Source organism: Cervus elaphus, chromosome 16 (assembly GCF_910594005.1).
Source record: "Cervus elaphus chromosome 16, mCerEla1.1, whole genome shotgun sequence".
Classification (NCBI taxonomy): domain Eukaryota; kingdom Metazoa; phylum Chordata; class Mammalia; order Artiodactyla; family Cervidae; genus Cervus; species Cervus elaphus.
The window spans coordinates 2,706,923-2,727,757 of record NC_057830.1 but is presented as its reverse complement, the minus strand read 5'-3'; the positions used below and the strand labels follow the sequence as shown (position 1 = coordinate 2,727,757).

Below are 20,835 nucleotides of genomic sequence, written 5' to 3'. Positions count from 1 at the left end.
ACACATTCACGTAAAAACCTCTGGATTGGTGATTGCTTTGCCGTTTAGAGAGCAGGACACTGGAAAACAGGTGGGAACATTTTTTGTCAATGAAAAACAAGTGCATCCTCTGTTAATCAGTGAGATGGTATCCTGGTTTGGGCAAAGGGAGCCTTCCATTCTGACCCTGATTATTAGGAGTCAATTTCCCTCTCTCTGATCAACTCAACATTGACTTGGATCTCAAGAATTAAAGCTCTCAACGACAATGACCACCGATAACTAAGACGACAGTTTGGGGACCCTTCCAGTTCAGCATGTTATCACTCCCTCCCACCCAAAACCAGGACAGAGTAAAATGCTCTGACAAACAGCAAAACGGGCATCAAGGAACACTGGAAACATCTTTATAGGATTTATCTTCTGTTTTTCAAAGGAATAATAGTAACAAAAAAATCAAGACATCTTATTAAAAGTATTTATTCTTAGTATAGGGAACATAATTTTAAGATTGCATATTACTTGTTTTTCAAAGAATATTAAATATCCAAGACTTTGAAAGTAGAATCAGAAGGGAGAAAAGGACCCCTCCCCCCAAAAAAAAACCCCCAAAAAGGTGAGGGGGTGGGGATGAAAATAATTCATGAACAATTTGGTTCCATTTTAGTTAAAGTGGATTTTAAAATAAGACAGAGAGTAAGTCCATGAAATTTCTTTGGGAGGACAACAGAACTTCCATCTTCTTGCAGAGATTAAGGCAGTAAAAGCAATCTGAGAAACATCTGGTTCAGTTATGACGAAGTTTGCCTCCTTTTCTGGTTTTACACTGAGTTTCAATGCGGAAAGACAACAAATGTTGGTGATAAAATTACATTACACACTCCATGATAATTCTGGTGGGGGCGGGGGTAGTCTCTGTTGAAGAATACAGACGGAGTCAAATGCCTTAGGAGAAATTTTGGTCAATAAATGGTTTGGGCTCTGGAAGAAGTCATTCTGCTCCTTCCACTGCTGTTGTGGAAATAGGTTTCACGTAGTACGGACCTTCACTCAGGTAAGTTCTGAGCCTCAAATAATTTGGGTTCCCAAAGATTTCTGCAATTGTCTTGGAATTGGCAAGTGCTTTCACCAGTTCATACTTAGCATCCTTTGAAGCTTTGTCATGCTCTACAGACCGATCCAGCACATATTCTACAAAACCTGGACTGTTAAACATAAGTTTCTGAGCCCAGGGTTGGTTTGCAATAGCCTGAAATGGAAGGGGGAAAAGAACACAATTCCTCTGAGCCTTAAGAAGTTAGGTGTGTTAATGGAATGGCACAAACCTTAGAAAAAAATTAAACATTAAAATTGTTACTTTTTACCCAAGTAAATTCCTCCTAAAACTCTAACTTAAGAAAATACTCAGAATATTCTTTAAAGTTTTGTATACAAAGATGCTCATTACAGTGTGAAAGGTACACTATAAATCCCTTATAGTGGGAAGATGGGTTAGTAAATTATGGTATATAGCAATAAAAAATTAAGTAAATATTAAGAATAATGTTTATAAAGAACAGGTGAATCTGCTATATGAAAAAAGTCGATCCAAATCACACACATGGCACACTTACAGTGATGGAAAATTAAAGACTAGAGAAGAAAACACTTCCCTAAAGAAACTCGTTCACGTGCACAAGAGCGTATTTTCGAAAAGTTCATTGCAGCATTGTTTGTGATAGATGCTATCTAAATCTTCATCTGCTGGAGAAGGACACATTCTGCCTACACAATGAAATACTAATGACTTTCCAATTGCCTCTTTCAGTCTAGACAAATCTTAAAAACATAATGCTAAAGAGAAAAAGCAAACTGCAGAATGATATGAAGAGCATGATAACACTTGTAAAGTTCAAGAATATTTGAAATACTGTATTTTAAGGATACATGCATAAGCAGTAAAAGTATGAAATCACACATGCGCTTGTAAACCTTGAAGTCATGACAGTGAAAACACGGAGAAAGCGAGGAAGGGGAAGGGAACTGGGCCGAGGTAGCAAGGTGTGCCTGTGCGTCTGAGTGTGTTACCAGTACACAGATGAACCCAGTACCAGCACTGACACCAGCACTGCGGAACCACGCCACACAGGTGTGACCAGGTGCTTTAGAGACTCGCTAGTTCTCAGTCGCTTCCATACTTAGAAGTAATGAATAAGCAACTTTTACAATAAAAAATGTTTTTAAAAACCTCACTACTATATTTTAACAAGGAAAAATCAAGCTGACAGCCTGTCTCTTTCCTTCAAGACGTGCTCCGCAGACTATCAGCTTCGGCATCGCCTGGGAGCTTGTCAGAAACTGACGATCTCAGGCTGAATCCCAGCACCACTGGCTGGGACTCTGCATCGTAACAAATCTTAAGTGTCAGAAACATCAGCCTATTTAACAATATCTGAGGATGGGGAGTTTGAAATAACAACAGCTGCCCCAACCAGTAAACCAAACATTATTTCTACAACTGTGGCTAAGTAAGTGAAGCATAAGGTAGAAGAGTAGGAAAAATAAAGTAATAAAGAGAATGGGCTTCCCAGGTGGCTCAGTGGTAAAGAATCAGCCTGTCAATAGAGGAGATGTGGGTTAGATCCTTGGGTGGGGAAGATCCCCTGGAGAAGGAAATGGCAACCCACTCCAGTATTCTTGCCTGGGAAATCCCATGGACAGAGGAGCCTGCCGAGTCACAATCCATGGGGTCACAAAAGAGTCAAACACGGCTTAGCGACTATACCAGTGCAAGAGCCAAAATGCCCATCACAGTGGCTACTAACAAGGGTGAAACAGTCTAAAAACTGCATTCTTTGTTGGCAGGTCCTCTGTGTCCTTTAAGACGCAGACTGTACCACATCCTGGAGGAAGCCTTCCCTGTCTGGCCGGCCCCTCTCCTTCTCCTTCCCTCTCCAGGCCAAGCATACTGCCTGAGATCCCATTGTTAAGATTACTAAAGAGCATATTACTACATTTCCACCAACCCAGGGAACCACAGTCAGTGCTGAAGCTACAAAGTTAAATCAGATACAGTTCCTATTTTTCAATAAACTCTGTTAACAGGTCAACAAATGAACATTTTCAACAAGTGTAATAAATAAAACACAGAGGCATAATCCTCACCACATCTGTAACTATACAATTAGCTATATAATGATATTTACTGCCTGGGTCCCTCCACAGACAGGGAGCTACACGAAAGGAAGCTCTTTGTCATTCTGTTCACTGTTACATCCCCAGACCTAACATAGAAGCTCAATAAATATTTGCTGAATAAATTAGGAAATGCAAATTAGGAAAGTCAGCACTGCTGAAGTCAACCTTATGAGTTTGGGCGAAACTTGCTGAAAAGATCTCTGAGCTAGCCCTTGGAAGAACACATAGACGTCAACAAGCAGAGTCCGGGAAGGGCGCTGCCTGCAGAGAAGGCATGAGGGCCCAGAGACGCGAGAGCAGCCTCGTGTGCTAGAGCACCCAGGACATGAGGTCCAGAGACGCGAGAGCAGCCTCGTGTGCTAGAGCACCCAGGACATGAGGTCCAGAGACGCGAGAGCAGCCTCGTGTGCTTGAGCATCAGGACCAAAAGGGAATGGCAGGAGGTCAGGCTGCGTGAAGACCAGGGCTGGGGCAGTAAGGGCTTGCCTGATGGCAGATAAGGAATCTGGAGTTAATTCTGCGATCCCTGAGCACCCCCAAACATCTGCCACAGCACCTAATAGCTTTCACTGAAACAATCTGCTCACACATTTGTCTCCCTCATTAGTCTACACTAATAGCAGAGGGCAGACACTTACGGGCTCACTGTAAGTACTCGAGTGTTGAAGGGGCAGAGTCCCAGAAGGGCCAGTGGAAAAGAAGAGGATGCCTACCGTGAACACTTTTAAGGCGGCACAGTGTAGCTCAGGAAAGGGCTGATTACTGATGCCACGGAAGAGCTCCAGCGGGTCCCGAGATAAAGAAGAAAACCAGGACTCTGTCATCCTCAGAAGGTCGTCAGTCTGCTGCTCAGGCTACATGACACAAAGGAAAACCTCAAGGCGTCAGGAAGCGAGGAAACCTGGGTTCTGATCATACCCTGCCACTAACCTGCTGTGTGGTCTCTGCCAAGTCGGGAGCACTCTTCCCCAAACGCAGCCCTGACTTCCCCAGATTTGTTTTGGCTTGCTTTTTTATTTTGTTTTGATGGGGCTGATTAAGCAATTGCTAGGGTCCTCTCCAGCTCTAATACTCTATGATTCCTTTAACTTAAAAAAATGTCACTAGTCATATAATGAAGGCTATCTTCTTTCACTAAGAGTGAGAAAGATGGCATTTATTTGCTCGAAATTTGGAGTAAGTTAACCAGTATTATACAGAGTTATTCTCCCCAAATATCCTACTGCCCTTTGTTAATTTCCCAGGCCGCTTACCGGTAAATAAAAAAGAGACGACAGCGCATCCAGACATCTGATTTTGAGCTCTGCTGAGGCGTTCTTCGCTTGGTATCCTATTCTCATGAGCAAGCGTTCAAAGCGAGTTCCTTTGAAGAAAAACAAGATACCTTTTATTGTGGTAAAATACATGTAACATAAGATGTACCACTTTATCCATTTTTAAAAGGATACATTCACATTGTTGTGCAACCATTACCCCATCCACCTCTAGATCTCTTTTATCACCTCAAACTGCACTCATTAAATAACAACTTCCCTTTCCCCCTGCCCCATGTCCCCTGGTAACCACTATTCCACCTTCTGTCTCTGTGAATCTGACTATTCCAGGCATGCTGTATAAGTGGAATCATACAGAATTTGTCTTTTTGTGTTGGCTTATTTCACTTAGCACTCTATCTTCAAGGTTCCCCCATGCTGTAGCATGTGTCAGAATTACATTCCTTTTAAAGACCGAATAATATTCCTTTGAATGTACATATACCACATTTTGTTTATCCATTCATTCATCAATGACTTGTTTCTACCCTTTTTGGTTATTATGAATAATGCTGTTATTAATGAACACAGGTGTATATATTTAAGTCCCTGCTTTCAATTCTTTTGGGTGTATATACCTAGAAGTGGAATTGCTGGATCATATGGTAATTCTATGTGTAATTTTTCTGAGGAACCACCATAATGCTTCCACAGCAGCTGTACCATTTTATATTCCCACCAGATGTGCACAAGCATTCCCATTTTTCACATCCTCGTTATTTTGTCAACACTCATTATTTTGTTTAAAAGAAAAAGAAAACACAACAGCCATCCTAGTGGGTATTAAGTGAACAATGGGATTTCATGTGCAATACAACATGTGCACGTTACAGTGCAGAGAACAATGGGATTTCATGTGCAATACAACATGTGCACGTTACAGTGCAGAGACCTGGGACCAGTGGGCCTGCATTTGAGTAGCAGCTGCCCCGCCACAATCTGAACGAGCTTAAAAAATTTTCTTAACTTCTCTGAGTTTCAGCTACTTTATCTGCAAAATGAGAGTGACAATAGTGTGTTCTTTCACTACTGGAACAGGATTATATGTTATGGGTACAAGCAATTAGAAAAGGACATAGATACTCGTGACGAAACACAACAGCACATACGTTAATAATTTTCAACATCTATTTCACAAGGGTTTTAACAGTGCTGTGCATTATTTTTTGTGCGTGGAATTCACAGTACTTGCAAGATACTCATGGATGTGCCATGAAAGTATCACTCTTGGCATAAAATCTTGTAACATACTTTGTTTACCTTCCTTGACATATAAATATAAAACAAATGTGTCTTCTCATTGACTATGAACAGCAACCCTGAGAAATATTAACAGTTGTTCTGCTGTTTTTATATATGAGGGAAATGAAGCCGAGAGCACTGAAGTGAGTACGAGAAGCTCAAAAAGCTAAGTCAGTGTTAGAACTGGGACATAAAGCCAGGTCTTTCTGACTCCAGACTATGGTCTCTGTATCATGAATACTGTTTAAGAAGATGTAGAAGGGGAACAGTGTTTGATCTAGCCAAGTTAAAAAAAAATTCAGTAATAATTATGAGACTTTTTAGGGATTGGTCGCAGGTCATGGTAAGAAGACTGTCCTATAAAAGCAGCTTCTACAATGAAGTTAAACATAAAAGCAAATGAACTTACATAATGAATTCTTATTTAAAAAAACAAACAGACAGCGCCTTAAGGAAAACCAAAACAAGTCATACCAACCTGTTTTCTGTAAAACTTGTTTTCCTTCAACATTGGATCCCAGAATTCCAATCGTGTCCACTGCTATACCAATCATGGTGGGGTCTTGACTTTCTGTCATTTCAAAGACCTTTTCCACAAAGATAGGATAACGCTCACAGATCTGTTGAGGACTATCCATGATAGCCAGGTTTCCAAAGAACTTCACAAACCCTGAAGATATTTAGAAGAACATATTCTAGTAAAGAAACAAGACAACACAAACTGTGGGCCCCACATTTTCATGGGACAGTAATAAACTTCAGGCCAGAAAGGGGAGAAAGGTTATGGTACTGTGTCACCCAGAAATCAGACAGACCACAAGATGCTGAAGGATCTGTGTGGTCCCGAGGGAATAGAAACCCCAGAGTATCAGCTGATCTGAGCCTGAACACTGAAGCACTGTCATAGGTAAAAAGAAGAGAGAACGAGGACCCATGGAACCATAGGAAGGCAAGTTTGGAGTCATTTTCAGGAAGAAAATTTTAAACAGAGATGTTCATCAATGAAATAAGCAAGGCACTCTAAAATAAACCTTCAGTTTCTGAAAGTGCTAAAGAAAAAGTTACTAACCATGTCCTAGAATAGAATGACTAGAACAATTCTATATTAAAGATTTCAACTGAAGCTTTGACAAATCTGTGAAATATACTGCAAATGTCATTCTAGTAGTTTTATTTATGACTCTTGGCTGAGGGTCAAGGGAAACATCCTAATGCTCTAAATAGCAACATTTCTAGAAAATCAGAATCAACAGCACACGGCTCCCAGAGCAATAGATTCCACTTCATTAAGGGCCTACGGGCATCATCTCCAGGAAACTGGCTCTAAAGAAAACAATTCTTGGCCTCTGGTGTCAAAGATTAATTCTGAATCAAAACACATGCTGTCAATTCCACAAGTATTTCTTACCTGGCAAATAGAAGCTAGAGAAAGGATCTGCATCTGCCCCAACAATTATATTAGAAATCTGATCAATGACTCCTTCTTGAGCAAGGTACTGTCGTCCATGATGAGTACAGGCCAGCGATGTCACCATTTCTATACAGGTGGCTCTGAAATGCCAAGGTTTTGCATATAATTGACAGTTTATAAACTGTTTTCATACAGGTTATTTAATTCTTCCCACCAAATGTGAAAAGTCAATGATCCTGGCTCTCCTTTTCAGATGAGGACACAAGGATGAGAAAACTGTAACTTGTCCAGAATCACAATCACACTGTTCTTCCATGGCAGTTACGACTTAAACTGTGATCTTCTGATTTGAGGCGCACGGCTGTTCGCTGTTTCCACTATAACACTACCACCTCACAGAGAGTTTTTAAACCTGTGTTTTATTTTGAAATGTCAGATGTGACTATTTTTTAACACAATTACCTCTACCACATATTTAAAAAATAATTCTTTGGTATCATTTAAAGCCTAACCATGAACAAATTTCCTCTATTAACTAAAACAAGTATTTTTATAGTTGACCCTAAGGTATATTAACTATTTGCAAGTTTTTTTCCTATGTCACTAACTCTGATACTAAGTTAAAGAAATGTACCAAAATAACTTTACTATGAAAGCTCTGAAACAATGTAACGCCAATGCTTTGAGACAGCATTAACTGAGGACTGGTTTATACATGTGAGTTTAACAAATTCAGTCATATTTAAAGAACAGAGGGCAATCAGAAAATCATTTAAGAAAAGGAAAACAAAGTCCTGTGTATACAAAGGTAACTATAGTGCTCTTATAATAGCAAAACACTTGAAACAAACCAAGTGTTTAAGAGTGAGAAGGTGTTGGTAAACTGTGGAATACCCAAGGAAACACTTGGCAGATATCAAAGGGGACTCAGGGAGGAGTAGGGGGCTGGGAGTAGAGACTGAAATGAACATTTCTCAGTATAGAGCCTGTATCAGCCGTTGTCCTGGTCTCTGTGGTTAATTCACTTAATCCTTATTTTCAGAGTTGTCATTCACATTTAATGTTCTAAATGACAACATTTACAGAGTTGTCATCAAGTTCAGTTCAATTTAGTTGCTCAGTCGTGTCCAACTCTTTGCAACCCCATGGACTGTAGCACACCAGGCCTCCCTGTCTATCATCAACTCCCGGAGTCCACCCAAACCCATGTCCATTGAGTCGGTGATGCCATCCAACCATCTCATCCTCTGTCGTCCCCTTCTCCTCCTACCCTCAATCTTTCCCAGCATCAGGGTCTTTTTAAATGAGTCAGCTCTTCACATCAGGTGGCCAAAGTACTGGAGTTTCAGCTTCAACATCAGTCTTTCCAATGAACACCCAGGACTGATCTCCCTTAGGATGGACTGGTTGGATCTCCTTGAAGTCCAAGGAACTCTCAAGAGACTTCTCCCAACACCACAGCTCAAAAGCATCAATTCTTCGGCACTCAGCTTTCTTTACAGTCCAACTCTCACATGCATACATGACTACTGGAAAAGCCATAGCCTTGACTAGATGGACCTTTGATGGCAAAGTAATGTCTCTGCTTTTTACTATGCTGTCTAGGTTGGTCATAACTTTCCTTCCAAGGAGTAAGCGTCTTTTAATTTCATGGCTGCAGTCACCATTTGCAGTGATTTTGGAGCCCAAACAAATAAAGTTAGGCAGTTTCCACTGTTTCCCCATCTATTTGCCATGAAGTGATGGGACCGGATGCCATGATCTTAGTTTTGCTGAATGCTGAGTTTTAAGCCAACTTTGTCACTCTCCTCTTTCAGTTTCATCAAGAGGCTCTTTAGTTCTTCTTCACTTTCTGCCATGAGGTTGGTGTCATCTGCGTATCTGAGGTTATTGATATTTCTCCCGGCAATCTTGATTCCAGCTTGTGCTCCATCCAGCCCAGCGTTTCTCATGATGTACTCTGCATATAAGTTAAATAAGCAGGGTGACAATATACAGCCTTGACGTACTCCTTTTCCTATTTGGAACCAGTCTGTTGTTCCATGTCCAGTTCTAACTGTTGCTTCCTGACCTGCATACAGATTTCTCAAGAGGCAGGTCAGGTGGTCTGGTATTCCCATCTCTTTCAGAATTTTCCACAGTTTATTGTGATCCACACAGTCAAAGGCTTTGCCACAGTCAATAAAGCAGAAATAGATGTTTTTTTTGGAACTCTCGTGCTTTCTCGATGATCCAGCGGATGTTGGCAATTTGATCTCTGGTTCCTCTGCCTTTTCTGAAACCAGCTTGAACATCTGAAAGTTCATGGTTCACGTATTGCTGAAGCCTGGCTTGGAGAATTTTAAGCATTACTTTACTAGCATGTGAGATGAGTGCAACTGCGTGGTAGTTTGAGCATTCTTTGGCATTGCCTTTCTTTGGGATTGGAATGAAAACTGACCTTTTCCAGTCCTGTGGCCACTGCTGAGTTTTACAAATTTGCTGGCATACATGTTGTTGTCATCAAGGAGATGAGGAAAACTCAGGTGCAGAAAGGTTACAATAATCTGTCTAAGGTCAAACAGCTACTAAGTAGTAGAGATGCATGCAAACCAAGTCTCTCACTCATTTTCAAGAGTCCAAGCTTTATTCTGTCATGCTGTAGTGCTATTTACTTAACAACATCAAAAGATATGCATGTTGGGAATTCTCTGGTAGTTCAGTAGTTAAGAGTCAGCGCCTTCATAGCTTAGGGCCTGGGTTCAATCCCTGGTCAGGGAACTAAGATTTCATAAGCTGCACAGCATGGACAAAAGAAAACATTATCTATATCTAATATCTCTATCTATCTATATATCTATCTCTATCTCTATATCTGTATCTATATCTAATCTATATCTATCTATATCTATCTCTATATCTCTATCTAATCTATATCTATAATATCTATCTCTATACCTAATCTATATCTATCTATATCTATAGTATCTACCTCTATCTCTGTATCTAATCTATATCTATCTATATCTATAATATCTATCTCTATCTCTATATCTGTATCTAATCTATATCTATCTATATCTATGATATCTATCTCTATATCTATCTCTATCTCTGCACATGGGCTTCCCTGGTGACTTGGACAGTAAAGAACCCACCTGCAATGCAAAAAACCTGGGTTCCATCCCTGGGTCAGGGAGATCCCTGGAGAAAGATGTGGCTACCCATTCCAGTATTCTTGTCTGGAGAATTCAATGGACAGAGAAGCCTAGCGGACTACAGTCCATGGGGTCACCAAGAGTCAGACACAACTGAGTGACTTTCACTTTACTTTCCCTGGTGGCTCAGTGGTAAAGAATTCACCTGTCAATGCAGGAGACTCAGGTTCCATCCCTGGGTCAGGAAGATCACCTGGAGAAGGAAATGGCAACCCACTCCCGTGTTCTTGCCTGGGAAATTCCATGGACAGAGGAGCCTGGAAGGCTATAGTCCATGGGGTCACAAAAGAATCGGACAGAACTTAGCAACTAAACAACAAGCATACATGTGCGCGCACGCACATACACACACACATATCATGTGCACGCTAACATGTTAAGCAATACAAAATGACAGTTACCACGTGACTGGCAACTTCTAAAGCACACACTTGCCTAAGGACAGGGAACCGTTATTCAAAAGGAGCTAAACTGCCATGAAGGGCTTTGCTAAGTTCCAGTATGTTGTGGTCACGTAAGGTGACCTGGCTCGGTCCTAAATGCCCCTTCTTCACGGCATACATCCGTCAGGAGACTGCCACCTGAGCGTAGGATCCAGGCAGGGGAGATCATGCTAAGTCCTGAGGCTGTCTCCTGGCTCTCCAGAAGAGGACATTTTGCTTTAAGAACTTTCTCCATCAACATACCTGACCAGCACATCCTCACCAGTCAGTTCTCGGAGGAGCTGGGTTACCAACCCACTGGTGGTACAGTAGTTCAAAGATTCTGGAGACACAGAAGAAATCTCCACAATTAGCTGAGAGAAAAGAATAGAAAAAGGAGAAAGGTGAAAAGAGCACCAAACTAGCTAGATGGCATTTTAAGTTAAATGCAGGGCTAGGAAGTATATTATATACTGGTACAAATTATATATGTACTTAATATAACTGAATTTTTAAAAATCCATAATTTGTCTCCACAAGTAGGATAACTTTGTTGAACACATAAGAAATTTTACTCTGGCACAGAAACACTCCATATACCTGGGCATATCTTGACTTTTTCAAAAAGAAAGCATTAATCAGGACAAAAGCCCGTCGACAACAACAGATTATAAAAATCGTTCATTCATTCATGTATTCGATCCGTCAGTAATTCACTTATTCAATCAACAAGTATGTTCTGAGGGCTTATGAGAGATCTAGGACACCAAGGATTTTAAGCAGAAGAATGACAGAATCAGACTTTGACTTTTAAAAGATCGCTCTGACTACATGTGGCAACAGACTAGCAGTGACAAACTGGCAGACGTGTTTGGATGGAAACCCAGTGCTCCAGGTGTGAGACACTGACAGCTCAAGACAAGGGCTATGGCAGCTACAGCAAAGAAGAGAAGTGCATGAGTTTGAGAAAAACTGATGCAGTGTGATGACTGAATGGATACGTGGTAGGGAGGAGATGGCCTCAGAGAACGAGCAGGAGGTCCAACATCCAGCTGTGTGGACTGTGAGACAGGGTCAATTTGCTGCTGCTGTTTTTCATTAGGGGTATGAGGTAAATGCAGAGCATCAGGGGTCTGTTTTGAACATGAGCATGGCCTAGCTTGCCTTCACAAACCCCAACAATTAAAAGTTCAATAGAGGTTAAGGACTCAGGACACCAAGAAGAAATGGCTATATAAACAGAAGGAAAACCAAGATTTTTACATGTTAAGACATGCAAAGTAAGACATTGTTCTGAAGAGGGAATTAGACTACAGAAGGTTCATTTTGAATACACAGTCTACTAACTGTGTGGTCTTGGGTAAATGACTCCATTAATAGTGAGATTAATGATAATGAACTATAGGGTTTACTGTGAGAATTGAAGACAATATAGATGAGAGGATTTAGCATACTGCTCAGTAGAAAGCTTCTTCTTACTACCACTACTACACTAATTTTTTCAAAGAGTAATTTCAGTGGTATCTCCTCTATTATATCAATAGTCCTTAGTGAAAGTAAAAGACGCTCAGTTGTGTCCAACTCTTTGTGACCCATGGACTATACAGTCCATGGAATTCTCCAGGCCAGAATATTGGAGTGGGTAGCCTTTCCCTTCTCCAGGGGATCCTCCCAACCCAGGGACAGAACCCAGGTCTCCAATACTGCAGGCAGTATAAATATTTTTTATATGACTGTCTCACATACTAGGCTGGGAGTTCATCTCTATATTGCTAGCGACCAGTATAGGGCCTAACATAGACTATACACTCAATAAATACATGTCAAATGAGCCATCTTGCCTTTTTATATAAACCCTACTGCATTCTGAATTACAGGTACCAGACAGTATGCTTTTAGTCTTACCTCATACACTCTATACCGAACAATGTCATTTGTTTTCATGACACTTTTCAAATCATCCAGCAGATTACTTTCAAATAAAGCCTCCAGTCCAGCTTGGGTCAGTGATATTCTTGACAGGGATTTAATGGCCTTATGAGGAAAGAAAATATCTCTTAAGTAGTCAAAATGCCAAACTGCATTTTCTACTTCCTAAGATTGAAGCGAAAATTAGTGTATGGAATGCACCTTATCCAGAAAGCATTCACTACATTTTAGGTATAATTACTTATAATTGGAAAAGATACACTGTATTTCCAATAGAAAATAGAAACAGTTTCTTATCAAGCAACCCAAACAACTTATTTAAGCTCCATGATGGATAATTTAGACATGTGTATTCTAGAAAATAACAGGGGTTTACTAGCTTTTTTTTTTTGACAACCACTTATTTATTTGATCCCATTGATATGAGGTTGCAAACTCAATTACACAAATCATTAATTCTAAACCTTCACCTCTCAATCCAGAAGGCCTTTCTCTGTTTTTTAGGACGTCATCATGGCATGTTTAGGCGATGGTTGTAGCTGACTCACCGTTTTAGCTACAGACAGATTCTCTCCACCAATACAATAAACAATTTGTTTCAGTAATTCAGCGTTATTCAGAATCTCAGTAACAGCATCAGAATTTTCAACAATCCTTCCAACCTGAAAGGAAAAAAAACAAACAGAAATACTCTTCCAAGGCAGGGCAACATGGAAGCACATGACAGTCAGATTTCCTTTGTGCGGTTATTTCAGGAGTTACTGGCTGTAGCCATGAGTCATCAGAAGTTCCAAATGACTCAGATTCATTAAAGTCAACACGCAGATGGCATGGTCACATCTTTGTCATTTTTTTTTCCTGTCATTTTTTTTTTCCCCACATCTTTGAAAGAAAAAAACAAAACAGGTGAGTTAAGGCTTGAGACACCCCAGTGAGTGAACACAGTACAGATCCAGCTTCTGTCAACTTTCAGGGGTTAATCGTGAGAGCAGATTAACTTCTTTGAGCCTAACTTTTTGTCTGTAAAATAGGAATACAATACTTAGCTGCAGGATCATAATAAAGATTAAATGAAACTTAAACAGGTAAAACCAGAGTTTTGCAAGCAAATGGTTAATGGATAACTTGACACCTTCCCCTTTTCTTGAATAAATACTTTAGAGGAGAAAAGAAAAAACAGTAATTGAACATCTCTTGGATAACTAACTGCTCAGCTTGTGTCCCTTCACGATAATCCTCAGCAGCAGCTCTTCATCCAAAAAGCAGCACGTTTGGTTACCAGGCTGGTAAGAGTGACTGCCAATTTGTTGGTGTAACGACCTTTATAATAGTACATCGTTCAAGCCACTATAAGACTTACCATGGCAATCTTTTTTTCTAGACTTAGGGCTCCTTGGAGGAAAGAAACAGGCCTTATTTAATTGCTTTTGTATCAGGCATTTTACCATATACTAACATCATACGGTAAAATGTCTGACAAAAGCAACTCAGTATTTGACAAAAAACTGATTCAGATGGTACTTATTGGAATTTCTTACTTCAGCTTGCATTCCCCAGCTATAATTAGCTACACACCTCTCTGTCTCTGGCACCCAGCATAGAGCCTGGCCCAGGGCAGATGGTCACTAAACGTTGATTCCCTTACGTGCTAGTAAAACATTCATACCTGGGACAGAGTGAGGATTTTCACAGAATCATTAGGGTGAGTCAGTCCCCTCTGCAGGTCAACCCTGAGGTTCCGGGCCACATGAACCGGCTCCAAAGCTTGCAGCAATCTCTCCAGGATGGATACACACAAAGTAGTCTGTTCCCTGAAGGAGACACCATAGATCTCATCAATTCCTGTCCTACCAGGGAGGAAGTAACAACCTAATCCTAAAGAAAATCAGTCCTGAATATTCACTGGAAGGACTGATGCTGAAGCTCCAAACCTTTGGCCACCTGATGAGAAGAACTGACTCACTGGAAAACACCCTGATGCTGGGAAAGATTGCAGGTAGGAGGAGAAGGGGACGACAGAGGATGAGATGGTTGGATGGCATCACCAACTCGATGGACATGAGTTTGAGCAAGCTCCGGGAGTTGGTGATGGACAGGGAGGCCTGGTGTGCTGCAGTCCCTGCTACTTATGCAGTCGCAAAGAGTAGGACACGACTGAGCAATTGAACTGAACAACCTTAATATCTGACACCAAGCTTAAAGAGGCTCTCCTCCACACAGAGACTTACCTTTGAAAGACCACTTCTACTAATTTATTCAACATTTAGTAAGTATCTATTATGTACCATGTCAGTGCTAGGGATATATATAAGTAAATAAATATATACTCTCTAAGGATAAGATATATTCTCTGATCTCAAGGAGCTCATTTAATGGAAGACACAGAAAAATAGAAAGGCAACTATAATCCAGGTAGATAAAGGCTACAGGTTAGGGCTGGAAGCTGAAGGAGCTCAGAAAAGAAGACGGGGTTCAGGGAACGCCTCCCAGAAGGTAACACCTAAATGAAACTTTAAGAAAACATGGCAGTTATCTAAGAGAAGTGTTCCAGGCAAAGGTGGTATGAGCACAAAGGAACACACATAGGAATGAGACAGCGTTATGCATTCAAGGAACCACAGTCGCTTGGTATAATGGGGTGGGAGAGAAGTGGGGAGAAGGATGAATGACAAAAAATGAAACAGGAAAGATGCACAGAAGCTGAATTTGGATAGGTCTTTTATGTCCTGCTATGGAATTTAGCCTTTTCCTAGAAAGCAATGGAAAGCCATTAAGTGGTTTTAAAGCAGAAAAGGAACACAATGAGACCCGACTTGTAGAAATCACTGCATCAGTTTTGGAGAAAGAACTTTCAGTTAGAAGTTACTTGATGGTGAGAGGTGATAAACGAGCAAAAACGAGGAAGTAACAGTGAGAAAGGAGAAGAGGGAAAAGATTCAAGAGCTATTAAGGAGGCAAGTTAAGCAGAACTTGATGACTACCAGATGCAGATAGAGGTGTTTCACAAGTAATTTCCTTGTCTCTTAATAGGCCGTACAAATAAATGGGCACTCATATACTACTAACAGGAGCATATAGTTAAACGGTGCCTTTGTAAAAGGGAATTAAGCAATATAGCAATGCACGGCTCCACAGGTGGCACAGAATCTGCCTGCCAATGCATGGGATGCAACAGACACGGGTTCAATCCCTGGGTCGGGAAGATCCCCTGGAGAATGAAAAGGCAACCTGCTCCAATTTTCTTGTCTGAAAAATTCCATGGACAGAGGAGACTAGAGGGCTAGAGTCCTTGGGGTCGCAAAGAGTCAGTCATGACTGAGCACAGCAACACACAGCAATTCAAAGCAAATGAACATATACTTTTAACTTAGTGACTGCACTTTGCACAATCATGCCCAAGAGAGTAGTTAATTTTTTTATTCTCAAGATAAGTCAAAACGTATGTCCACACAAAAACCGTATACCAATGTTCACAGACCCTGCTTGCCAGGGGCTGGAGGAGGGATGAGAGGGGGAAATAGAGAGTGACTGCTAATGGCTATAGGTTTCTAAGATTAAGCCTCTGCCTGTGTGGATCACAACAAGCTATGGAAAATTCTTAGAGATGGGAATACCAGATCACCTTACCTGTGGTCAGTTAGAACCAGACATGGAACAAGTGACTCGTTCAAAATTGGGAAAGGAGTATGACAAGGCTGTATATTGTCACCCTGCTTATTTAACTTATATGCAGAGTTCAATTCAGTTGCTCAGTAATGTCTGACTCTTTGCGACCCCATGGACTACAGCACACCAGGCATCCCTGTCCATCACCAACTCTCGGAGCTTACTCAAACTCATGTCCATTGAGTTGGTGATGCCATCCAACCATCTCATCCTCTGTCGTCTGCTTCTTCTCCCACCTTCAATCTTTCCCAGCATCAGGGTGTTTTCCAGTGAGTCAGTTCTTCGCATTAAGTGGCCAAAGTATTTGAGTTTCAGCTTCAGCATCAGTCCTTCCAATGAATATTCAGGACTGATTTCCTTTAGGATGGACTGGTTGGATCTCCTTGCAATCCAAGTGACTCTCAAGAGACTTCTCCAACACCACAGGTCAAAAGCATCAATTCTTTGGCACTCAGCTTTCATTATAGTCCAACTGTCACATCCATACATGACTACTGCAAAAAGCATAGCCTTGACTAGATGGACCTTTGTTGGCAAAGTAATGTCTCTGCTTTTTACTATGCTGTCTAGGTTGGTCAGTTTTCCTTCTAAGAGCAAGGGTCTTTTAACTTCATGGCTACAGTCACCATCTACAGTGATTTTGGAGCCCCCCAAAATAGTCTGTCACTGTTTCCATTGTTTCCCCATCTATTTGCCATGAAGGGATGGAACTGGATGCCATGATCTTAGTTATCTGAATGTGGTGCTTTAAGCCAGCTTTTTCACTCTCCTCTTTCACTTTGATCAAGAGGTTCTTTAGTAGTTGTTCACTTTCTGCCATAAGGGTGGTATCATCTGCATATCAAGGTTACTGATATTTCTCCCGGCAATCTTGATTCCAGCTTGTGCTTCATCCAGTCTGGCATTTCACATGATGTACTCTGCATACAAGTTAAATAAGCAGGGTGACAATATACAGCTTTGATGTACTGCTTTTCCTATTTGGAACCAGTCTGTTGTTTCATGTCCAGTTCTGACTGTTGCCTCTTGATCTGCATACAGATTTCTCAAGAGGCAGGTCAGGTGTTCTGGTATTCCTATCTCTTTAAAAATTTTCCACAGTTTGTTTTGATCCACACAGTCAAAGGCTTTGGCATAGTCAATAATGCACAAATAGATGCTTTTCTGGAACTCTCATGTTTTTTTGATAATCCAGCAGATGCTGGCAATTTGATCTCTGGTTCCTCTGTCTTTTCTAAATGCAGCTTGAACACCTGGAAGTTCATGGCTCACGTACTGTTGAAGCCTGGCTTGGAGAATTTTGAGCATTGCTTTGCTAGAGTATGAGATGAGTATATGCAGAGTACATCGTAAGAAATGCCTGGCTGGAGGAAGCACAAGCTGGAATCAAGATTGATGGGAGAAATATCAATAACCTCAGATATGCAGATGACACTACCCTTATGGCAGAAAAGTGAAGAGGAACTGAAAAACCTGTTGATGAAAGTGAAAGAGGAGAGTGAAAAGGTTGGCTTGAAACTCAACATTCAAGAAACTAAGATCATGGCATCCAGTCCTATCACTTCATGGCAAACAGATGGGGAAACAATGGAAACAGAGACAGACTTTATTTTCTTGGGCTCCAAAATCACTGCAGATGGTGACCACACCCATGAAATTAAGACACTTGCTCCTTGGAAGAAAAGCTGTGACAAATCTAGACAGCATATTAAAAAGCAGAGACATTAGTTTGCCGACAAAAGCCCATCTAGTCCAAGCTGTGGTTTTTCCAGTAGTCATGTGTGGATGTGACAGTTGGATTTTAAAAAAATCTGAGCACTGAAGAACTGATGCTTTTGAACTGTGGTGTTGGAGGAGACTCTTGCGAGTCCCTTGGATTGCAAGGAGATCCAACCAGTCCATCCTAAAGGAAATCAGTCCTGAATATTCATTGGAAGGACTGATGCTGAAGCTGAAACTCCAATACTTTGGCCACCTGATGTGAAGAGCTGACTCACTGGAAAACACCCTGATGCTGGGAAAGATTGAGGGCAGGAGGAGAAGGGGACGACAGAGGATGAGATGGTTGGATGGCATCACCAACTCGATGGACATGAGCCTGAGCAAGCCCCAGGGAGTTGGTGATGGACAGGGAAGCCGAGTGTGCTTCTGTCCATGGGGTCGTAAAGAGTCAGACATTACTGAGCAACTGAACTGAGCTGAGAAAAGACCCTGAACCAATACATAGCCCAGAAAAACAGCAAAATATCTAGAGATTGCCAATTCAATATCCAAAGAAGAATTCCCACAAATTGCAGTAGGTATCTACTACCCTGTCTTTAAATTTCCACTGACACTGTTTTCTAGAGTACTGCTCCTTCTTTCAGCAAACTACCTCCCCTGAAGACCTTATTCTTCAAACTCTCCTTCATTTCAGTCCCATTTGCATCCCTCGTGTTAACTTATGGTGTGACCACTGAAAGTCTCTTCATCTATAATATAAAGTGGTTGGACTAGTTGGGCTGTCTAAAATTTATGCATCTTTTATTTGGCATAAATCATATTATGTGCAGCACCCTAGGAGGGATGCAGAGATGAACCAAACATGGCCCCTATCTTCAAAGAATTTACAAACTAGAACGAAACACAGATGGAATTACAACGTAAGGCCAAAATGTCAAATATCACTAAGAGAAATAAACATAATGTCCTTAAGGAGATCTGAGACCTGTCACTCACAACTAGAGTGACCAAGAAAGACTTTTTGGAGGGGAAGGCACTTCATCTGGGCCTTAAAAGACGGATAGATTTGGAGAGAAGGAAAGAAGGTATTTCAGTTAGAAGGACTGGTATGAACAAAGTTAGAAAAGTGCCAAGTCATGCTTAAGGAAAAGTAACTGGCACCGCATGGTAGCTGGAGCAGATGAAATGTGTAGCGTGGAGAAAAAAGATGAGGCTGGAAAAGCAGGGCGAAAATAAACTGTAAGGGTCCAAATGCCAGACTGACAAGTCTGACTTTTACACGGAAGGCACTGGGAAACCACGGAAAAGCTGGGAGTCAAACAACCTGAGAAGTTCACTGTGGTTGAAATGTGGGAAGAAAAACTCAGGGATAATGAGAAATCAAACTAATGCAACAGGTCCAGCAAGAGGGAGAAAATGAGGGCCTGAAATAAAATGGACATATAAGAGGGATTTAATAAGCAGGTCTAAATAATGTTGACTAACAGAATTAATGAAGGGATAACACATATGAAAAAGAGAGGAATCTTAGAAGGTCAGAGCCAAAAAGTCCTCTGAAATCATCCAGTCTTGATTCAGTGATTCATTATCTTTTCAAGAAAGAAGGTCACTTTTAAATTTCTGGATCACAAACATTTTAAAGGTCTTTTAGGTTATCAGATGATCAAATACAAAGCACTTAAAAATCAAACACTACAGATGTACATAAAATGAAAAGTAAAATTCCATCCTACCATTCTAAGTTCCATTTCCATATTAATAGCTTCTGATGTACCTTTCAGATATTTCTAATGTTACATTGGCCAGTGTTCATGTGGGTGTGGGAGGGTTCTAATTATTTTCTAAAAATTACATATAATGTAATTATAAACTCCAACAATTTTTTCATTCAGCAACATACATTAGAGATCTATGTCCATATATATAGAGATACATACAGCTAAAAATTGAGTAGTCATATGTCATAATTTAAGAATCTCCTTTCAATAGATATTCAGGTCGTTCCTAGTTGTTTGCTTTTGTTTGGTTTTTGCTGTCAATTTCTGTTATGAATAAACCTGTAGATACAGTATATTTTGTGTGTGAGTATACCTGAACGTTAAATTTCTGTAACACGGATAAAGGGTACGTGAATTTAAAATATCGACCGAGCCTACAAAACCGCCAGGATAGGACCTCTTCTAAAGAGGAGAGAAAAAGTCAAGGACTTGGATACGTGTTTGAGGAGCCCTTCCTATAGGTGGGCAACCTTGCCTGTCGCCTGCTAGCTATTTCAAGGATGAAGGCGGCGAGTCCAAACGACGGCCAGGGGCACACCTCAGAGCCTGGACTTGAGCCCCGTCTCCTGCCTCTCAGCCCTGGCTCTTTCCTCTCTGAAATTTCATCTATATTCAGCCTTCACTGAGACTGGGAGAAGCCTCCCCCGTCACCACCCCCCATCCCCGGCTCCATACTTGGCGGTGTCATTCTCCCCCGCTCAAGCTGCAGGGTCCTCTCACCGATGGTTCTCGTTGAGCAGGGAGAAAAGCGGGCCGAGGCGCAGTTCCGCCGCTTGCTCGCGGAGCTCGCTGAGCGGCACCGACTGTAGCAGTGACTGCAGAGCGCGCAGCTCCTCCAGCGGCGCCTCCAGCCGCGACACCTCCCTTAGCAGCGCCAGGGCCTGGGCCGCCATGATGCCCCCTCCCGCCGGGGTTCTCCAGTCAGCCCAGCCGGCTCCTGGTTCGCGGCGCGCTTCTTCGAGCCTCGCGAGATCTGCCCGGCGCAGCCTCCCTTCCCTG

The 20,835-nt window shown here is 41.4% G+C and overlaps 1 protein-coding gene across 1 annotated transcript; it reads right to left on the bottom strand.

Moving 5' to 3' along the window:
* Positions 1-443: 443 nt before the first annotated feature.
* PSMD5 (proteasome 26S subunit, non-ATPase 5) lies at positions 444-20,810 on the bottom strand. The gene is made up of 10 exons (XM_043927153.1): positions 20,557-20,810; positions 14,337-14,481; positions 13,219-13,332; positions 12,647-12,775; positions 11,006-11,115; positions 7,120-7,262; positions 6,190-6,381; positions 4,410-4,519; positions 3,870-4,010; positions 444-1,228 (listed from the first exon to the last, which is right to left on the bottom strand). Exons 1-10 carry the CDS (start codon positions 20,727-20,729, stop codon positions 971-973), a joined length of 1,515 nt encoding a protein of 504 aa, XP_043783088.1. The 5' UTR covers positions 20,730-20,810; the 3' UTR covers positions 444-970.
* Positions 20,811-20,835: the final 25 nt, after the last annotated feature.

What these genes read in the sequence shown, in the direction of transcription:
- PSMD5 (XM_043927153.1), bottom strand. Translation starts at nt 20,729, where the DNA reads ATGGCGGCCCAGGCCCTGGCGCTGCTAAGGGAGGTGTCGCGGCTGGAG. An exon ending in ATCTGTCTGTAGCTAAAACG is followed by an intron (nt 12,776 to 13,218) that starts GTGAGTCAGCTA and finishes TTTCCTCATAAG; the next exon opens with GCCATTAAATCCCTGTCAAG. An exon ending in CGTCTCTTTTTTATTTACCG is followed by an intron (nt 4,011 to 4,409) that starts GTAAGCGGCCTG and finishes TGTGTCATGTAG; the next exon opens with CCTGAGCAGCAGACTGACGA.